Source organism: Benincasa hispida, chromosome 4, assembly GCF_009727055.1.
Source record: "Benincasa hispida cultivar B227 chromosome 4, ASM972705v1, whole genome shotgun sequence".
Classification (NCBI taxonomy): domain Eukaryota; kingdom Viridiplantae; phylum Streptophyta; class Magnoliopsida; order Cucurbitales; family Cucurbitaceae; genus Benincasa; species Benincasa hispida.
Genome location: NC_052352.1, coordinates 57,999,278 through 58,006,904, shown reverse-complemented (window position 1 = coordinate 58,006,904; position 7,627 = coordinate 57,999,278). Strand labels below are relative to the sequence as shown.

At 37.1% G+C, this 7,627-nt stretch overlaps 2 protein-coding genes across 5 annotated transcripts in view; one reads left to right on the top strand and one right to left on the bottom strand.

Moving 5' to 3' along the window:
* Positions 1-3,906, top strand: part of LOC120076800 (transcriptional corepressor SEUSS-like) — a 12,002-nt gene extending 8,096 nt beyond the window's left edge. For all 4 annotated transcript variants that reach the window (XM_039030716.1, XM_039030715.1, XM_039030714.1 and 1 more), the window contains 2 exons: positions 97-166; positions 2,571-3,906. In XM_039030716.1, coding sequence (XP_038886644.1) covers positions 97-166; positions 2,571-3,520 — 1,020 coding nt within the window. In that variant the 3' untranslated portion in view covers positions 3,521-3,906. The remainder of the gene's footprint in view (positions 1-96; positions 167-2,570) is intronic.
* A 455-nt stretch (positions 3,907-4,361) lies between these two features.
* Positions 4,362-7,377, bottom strand: LOC120076577 (ribosome maturation protein SBDS). Its single transcript, XM_039030449.1, has 5 exons — positions 7,180-7,377; positions 6,616-6,745; positions 6,274-6,474; positions 5,993-6,163; positions 4,362-5,016 (listed from the first exon to the last, which is right to left on the bottom strand). The coding sequence occupies exons 1-5, from the start codon at positions 7,311-7,313 to the stop codon at positions 4,573-4,575; spliced, it is 1,080 nt and encodes a 359-aa protein (XP_038886377.1). The 5' UTR covers positions 7,314-7,377; the 3' UTR covers positions 4,362-4,572.
* Between the last annotated feature and the right edge of the window lie 250 nt (positions 7,378-7,627).

Genomic DNA, 7,627 nt, shown 5'->3' with positions numbered 1-7,627 from the left:
AGAACTCATTATCATTATTATTATTATTAAGACAAATAAAAAAGAAACTGTTATTGGCTCAGATTTTCTGATAGCTATCTTTTGGGTACATTGTAGATATCAGAAGTCGTCAATAGTATGAAGGACTTGATAGATTACAGCCAAGAAACTACGACTGGTCCAATTGGTAAGCATAACCTTCATTAATATTGTGTTTGTCATGTTTCCTTTCGTTAAATGTAGCTGTGCTGGATGCTTCTTTGTAGTTTGTTTATATTCACTGTAGAAAATACATTGACAGGGATTCCAGGTAAGATACTGTAGATATTGTTGGAATGGTTTTGTTGTTTCCTTTTCTTCCTCTTCTTTGTGAGTGAAAGAAAAACTTCTCATTGTGGAAAAATGGTGTCAGCAAAGGGATTCAAAAGTATGGTACAAAATCTTAGGGGCTTTCCTTCTGTGGCCGTGTTTTTCACAATGGAGGATCTTTAGATATGGAAAGGTTTTGGGAGGAGGTTTGAGGCTTCATGATATTTTGTTTCTTTTAGTGAACCACACATACTTAGTCTATTTAAAGGTATTAAATGTCTCAAACTTAAGGGACTTTATCTGGGAAGGACAAACCTTTGATGGAGGAAGCCACCTAATTAACTGGGAGTGACCTGTTCTTCCTTAAGCATGGGAAGCTTGGTGTAGGCAACATTAGGATTAAAACACTACCATCTTTTTTAATGGCATGGGGATTTTTCAATGAAGAAAACATCCTGTGGATGAAGGCTGTAAAATCTAAATATACAGTGTTTCCCCATTTATATCCATCTTTGAATAATCATTTGGTGGTAAGGATCCTTTCTTGTTTCGAGAACTCTCTTTCTTCTTTAGGGTTTCAACGTCTATTGTTTGATAGGGAAACAATAGATGTTCTAGCTCTCTCATCTTTGATTGAACGGTTGTGTTTTAGCCCCAAGAGGAGGGATGTCTTTGGAGTCCTTGTCCATTCAATGGCTTCTTCAATACCCCCTTCTTTTGTTGTTTGGTTAGTTCCTCCTTGTCAGAGTGTTTCCATTTATTCCTTGTGTGGAAGGTGAAAGTTCCCGAGGTTAAGTCCATGTGGCCAGTTATGCATGAAATGTTTCTTATAACAAAAAAAAATTTAACACCCTGGATTGGACTTTTCGAAAGGTGTCCAGTTTGGCTGCGGTAGCTGGTGTATTCTTTGTAAGAGAGTGACCAAGAACCTCGTTATTCTTGAGAGATGTGACTTTGTAGGAGTTTGGAGTTATATCTCTCCCGAGTTTCACTTCTGCTATGTTAGTTCTCAAGGTTGTAGAGAGACAGTCGAGGAATTTCTTCTGAAAGCTTCTCTCTGCACGAGTGTTGCTATTGTCGTTCGTCTGGTCAGACAAGCGAGGGTGGGTTTGGGGTATGTGCAAAAAAGAAGTTGAGGAATTTTTTCTCCATTTGCTCTTTTGTGAGAAAGGATTGTTTGTGGTGCGTGGAATTTGTGCTATTTTGTGTGGTCTTTGGGTTCGGAGAAATACCAAATTGTCTAGAGTATTGGGAGATATCTTGGAGTGATGTTTGGTTCCTTGTTAGATTTCATGTATCTCTTTTGGCTTCAATTTCAAAGTTATTTTGTAATTTATCTTTTAGGTTGTATTTCTCTTGATTAAAGCTCCATGTAGTTTGGCTTTCTTTTATGGGCTCCGTCTTTGTATCCTTTCACTTTTTTTCCCCATTTTTTCTATAGAAATTTGGTTTATCCTCAGGGAAAAAAAAAAACACTCCACTGTTGGCACAAAAAGGAAAATTTCTCAGTTAGCTCCAGTTGTTCTGACAGGTCATTGCTGAGTATTCATGTGCTATCGAGAATGGTTCTTCATTTATACTTGAGAACGGCTTGTGAATCAGGTCTTGGGAAAATAAAGTACTCTGAACTTCACCTTCATGATATCTGTTCCCGAACACACCTTTGCTAAGAAAAATGAGAAGAAATTCAAGACCTCGGAATGAAGAAAATATAGCCATAGTAATCTCTGGGTTCAATTATAAAAGATACTCTCTAGAAGTTTGCCATTGGTTTAAAAAATAGTCTTATAATAGTTGCAATGTTACCTGTTCCCTTTTTATATACATTTCAAAACTACTCTTGGAGTAGAAGTTCTTTAGAGTTTTGAATGCAAATTGAGACTCGGTGGTGGTGACTTGGAATGACTATTTGGATTGTGTCTGTTCTAGGTCACCGTCACATTGCTTCCGGTGCCAACTTTTGTCTGAAATTTTGAAGGATTTCTCTACCTCATAAGTTTGTTTCTCTTTTTTTTTTTAGAAAAAAACATTGAGTATTTAAGATCAATAATAGATGAGAAGTAATTTGAGATCTAGGTTGCAATGTCAGGGCATCGATAGCTCTGCTCAACCATATAAGACTTTATGCTGTACAAAACCTTAAGTCGACTTAATACTAATGCTTCAACCTAAACCCCAACTTTATAATCCATACGCTTATTATTAGCTCAATGTTTATTTCATATTTGTTTCATCACCTTACTCATTCTAAATGCCCACTTTGTTCTTGTGACTGTTTGCAGAGAGCTTAGCAAAGTTTCCGAGGAAGACGAATGCTTCACCAGGCTTCCACAGTCAAGCTCAAAATACCGAGCAACAATTACCTCCGCCTCAGCAAACAATTGATCAAAACGCGAACGGTGACCAAAGCTCTGCTCAGGCTGCTTCAATGCAGCTTGCTGCTAACAATGGTGTTCCAAGTGCAAATAACTCTGGTAATCCAGCATCAACTTCATCTCCTGCCAGTACCATTGTTGGGTTACTCCACCAGAACTCCATGAACTCCAGACAGCAGAACTCTATCAATAGCGCCGGAAGCCCTTATGCTGGAAATTCTGCGCAAATATCGTCTCCAGGTTCCTCCACCACGATTGCTCAGGCACAAGCAAACTCCTCGTTCCAATCGCCTACATTGTCCTCACCTAACAATCACCCACAATCATCAATTGGCACTGCAACAACTACTAATCACATGAGTGCCACTAATTCTCCGGCGAATGTTCCCTTGCAACAGCCAACACAATCTTCCGATGCTGATCAAAACGATTCCCAAAGTTCTGTACAAAAAATTATTCAGGAATACATGATGTCGAATCATCTAAACGGGATGAACACCATGACTAGTGTATCCTCTATAGGAGATGATGTGAAAACAGTAAACGGGATGTTGCCAGGAAACAACATTATGAGTCTCAATGGACGGAACGGACTCGTCGGGACTGGAACTGGGAATGGCATTTCTGGTATCCGGAATGCAGGATATGGCTCAATGGGTGGGGGATTTGCTCAGACTTCTACGGTCAGTGGGATGAAGTCTGTAATGGGAAATAACTCGATTACGAACGGGAGAATCGGGATGGCGTCATTGGCTCGAGGACAGAGCATAAATCATCAAGATTTGGGGGACCAGCTTCTTAATGGACTTGGAGCTGTGAATGGATTTAATAATCTTCAATTGGATTATTCAAGCTAAAGGATTAACAGAATGGCCCTCTACTGATGGAAACCACAAGATGAAAACAGGGGTATGGCTCCATGTTCTGTACTGATTTGTTATTTAAATATTAAAAGGAAAAATGTGGTGGCTCAGGGTGTTGCTGATTGGGTTGAGTGAGTTTCTTTGATTTCTAATGTGCAACTTGTGATTTTCCCCCCCTTTTTTCTTTCTTTTTTCCCTTTTTCTTTTTTGAGTTTTCCTTTGCATTTTAGATTATTTACCCTTCTGTTAGTCTTTTTACCTTTTTCTTGGCTTAAAGAGTAATTTTGGAATACGTAAAATTTTACAGCGCCAAATTTCTCTTCAGTTGAATGGATTTTTGTTCTGTCATACAAACTGTAACATGCTGCCTTCATTAATAATTCATTTCTCCAAGCTTCCAATCTTCAAGATCTGTTAGTAAAAAATAAACCAGTTTTAGAGTTCTTTACTCATTGAAATCTCACCCAAAAGAAAATGCAATTCAAAATTGTTCTGATTCAACTTTCAGACAAGAAAGTCCAATTTAAGGTCAATTTATAATCAAAGTTGCTGCAATGGGTTTTCATTCATGTATCGAAACTTCAATTGCAAATAGAATAAAATTCTGATGCGAACATAATAAAAAATGGATAAGAGATTTAATAAAAAGGATGGAGAAATGGATAAGAGATTTAATAAAAAGGATGGAGTTAGTAAAAAAAGAGCATAGATCTTACATGATCTAATGTAATTGAATTTATGACAAAACACCGATAAACAAAAGAAAATTTAACTTTTCAGATTACTACTTTTACTATTGATGAATTACGCTTATAAGAAAATAAACATGGCCTGATTTGCAATCCTAGCATAGTTGCAGGCTTTACATCCTTGTATATAAAAAAAGCTACTTCCTATATTAAAGTGTATACAGATGATCTTTGATTCAATATTAAACATCATTGAAACATCCATTGAGACTGTTCAATAGGTGCAAGCTATAACTAGCCAATTACAGTATTGTTCCTTACAATACCAATTCAACAAAGCATAACACGGCAAGTAGTTCAAAATGAATACTCCTTCAGGTCAGACTCCGTATCGCCCATTGCCAATTCTACCGTACACTCTTCTTCAGTCAGAGGCGGAAGATTCTTGGTTTTGCGCTTGACGTTATGCTTATGCCATTCACTCTTGTGATGCTCTCTAAACTGAGTAGCATCCCCCACGACTACATTGCATGTGCTGCAGCGTTTTCCTTCCTTCATGGCATTCTCGCTGTTGACAGAGATGGTCTGTTTTTGTAAAGCTTCATTTAGCTGAGGAATAGCAGATTCTGATTCCTTTACTTGCCTTGGTGGCAGTTCCACATTCTCGTAATCGTCATCATATTGATCCACATTGGTGTCCCCTTCCTCGTGCAAACAAAAAGAGAGAACTTCAAATCTGCCTTGTAGTTCACTCATTAACGGATTACAGTCTCGATAAAAGCTAGGATCCAATTCACAAATCTGTTGCAACAACCAAACACGAACTCAGTTCCCAGTATTATCAAAGTGCAACCTACTACAGAGCATTCAGTATTTAATGAGAAGTGCACATATGAAATAACTTAATGGTCTAAACTCGATCACTGAGCATTTGAACCAACAGAGAGAAGTGGAAAAACAGCCTCCTTGTAAGTAGAAGCATCAGTGCTACCAAGGAAATGACTCCAGATAAATCTTGAAACTTGACTACATAAAAATGATTTCAACGATTGATGGCTTGAACATGACTAACGAAGCAACTAGCATTAGCTAATGAGTGAACACCAATAGTTCTGGATGGCTCATGAGTATGTCGAGTAAAATTCATCAAGATCACTACTTAAAACTACAGCATTCGATATGGGCAAAGAAAGATGTTACCATATCAAGGAGATGATAAGTAAAATATATACAGAGGCTTTTACCACTACCTAGCTCCGTTCTCATGCACCTCTTTGATTGCCATGATGATGGCAATTTATTATTATTGTATATATCGATACTGATATATCCATATCTTAAGTACGGTGTTTCAAATAATTTCCTTACCTCAACCCCACTCCACCAGCAAAAAGAAATGTGACACAATAATATAGGTAAATAATATTCACATTTCAATTTCTCTTAACATTAGCTGGTTTTAAGCACAACTAAATTCCTAGACCTTGCTTGAAATTCTTATCACATCAAAAACAAAAGTGAATCGTCTATGTTCGTGGCTAGGTTGAAATGAATTGCTTCCTAAAATCTTCGTTCCCAGGATTTATCATGCAATACATGAACAGGCATACATGGCCTAGTCCAACACATGGGCAACTGATGCCACATTGACACCCATGCAGGAACCAACAACCAATGAAAGAATTTAACTTGTCCTAGGAGAAGAGTGAAACGATATCATTATCAAATTGGAGAAAATATGCAAAGCAACAATTGCAATGAAAACACTCAGACTCACAATGCTTCGTTGTTGATTTCCAGACTGATCATTGGAAATGATACTAGCACTCCAAGCATTTAACTTATCAAGGAGAGATGGGAAGTTCTGTTCAGGTACAATATATCGTATTCTCATAGGTGAACGTTTAATGGGGAACTGTTTCTGGAGCTCATGAATGACCTCTAATGCCTGCATATCATAAAAAATATCAGCTGAAAATTGTTGCTTTGAATTTAGAGTCATACAAATTGAAAGTAGAAGAATGTTAATCTAACATTCTGCAAAAAGTATAAACCTACCTGTTTCTTTGAGCTGTGGTTTGGATCAACAGCAAAATGAATTTCCCGCATGAGTCGCTCAATCATGCTAATGGTGTAAGGGCGTTTAGTTTCAGGATTGAAGGTCTTCTGCATAACAATGGTAGCAATATCACGAAACTGATTTGATAATTGAGCCTCCCTCTCCTTCCCAGCAATTTGAAGTTCCCCTTCTTTAAGAATCTAGTACGAGGAAGTTGACAATCTCATCAGTTCATAAGAAATGACCACAAAAAGCACACACCGATAAACAAAATTATCCACAAATTACTAGATGCGATATAAAAACAAGACAAAAACCAATTCTTCAGGAATCCCACCAACCTTCAAACAAATTTCCGTCTGATCATCTGTATCAAAAGCTGCTTTTAAATCTTTTGTTTTTGCAAGAACTCCTTTCGAAACATTCGAATAAACAATTTGCGATTGCAAGACCTCATCCAAATCTTTTTCCCTGTCACAACATACATTATCAAGTTCATAGTACACACACTATACAACACAAATAATAAAATATAAATCAGTACCAAAGTAGGTCAATTAGTAAACAGTTGGGAAAGAAAACTGCCAAAAAAAAAAAAAAAAAAAAAAGACTCATAGTTTGATGCAATTGCAACTCGAGCCCTAAAGTTCAAACAATGATCTGATTGTTCATATTCATATCCATATCCATCTACTTTAACAATTTACCACTCCAACTAATGTTGCCAGTAGCAATTAGAAGAGGGTTTTTCTAATCCGTTGGCGAATAAACTAAAATTGGATGCAATTTCTATCCTATAACAACATCAAAGCTATACCATCTTCAAAGAATAAGAACCCATCAAACAGGTAGAGAAAATCGGATTATTGAGAGAAAAAAAATGATAGGGTTTAAGGGGAACTTACACGCCAGAGCGCCAAGAAAGGACTTTGTTCTTGTAACAGGCAATCTCAAAGCGAAGACCGTGTTTCTTCAAACGAACCACCGCCACGTTCGTCAGCCTCTTCTGCCCGATCGGCTGCACCAGCGATCGGGACATCTTCGTTGAATTTTGCCGATGATAAAACCGCTTTTAGAGGAAGTTTTGTTCCTCCAGTTCGTGTATATATAAGCCTATGCCTAACGGGTTTGTGCGCGTCTCGAGCCTTCTACAAAATACTACCCATCAACTTAACTAAATAAATAAATAAATAAATAATACCTTTTGGTTCCTAAATTTTATTTGGAATTTGAGTTTTATTTTAATTTGGTCCTGAATTTCAAAATTTAACATTTTTAACTTAATTTTTTTAATTAAATACTCACTTTTAATCATTGATGTCATTTTCTATTAATTAATTAAAAATGATTATG

Coding starts and splice junctions, on each gene's coding strand:
- LOC120076577 (XM_039030449.1), bottom strand. CDS start 7,313: ATGTCCCGATCGCTGGTGCAGCCGATCGGGCAGAAGAGGCTGACGAAC. Junction 6,475..6,615: donor AGACGGAAATTTGTTTGAAG/GTTGGTGGGATT, acceptor TCCTCGTACTAG/ATTCTTAAAGAAGGGGAACT. Junction 5,017..5,992: donor GAAATCAACAACGAAGCATT/GTGAGTCTGAGT, acceptor TTGTTGCAACAG/ATTTGTGAATTGGATCCTAG.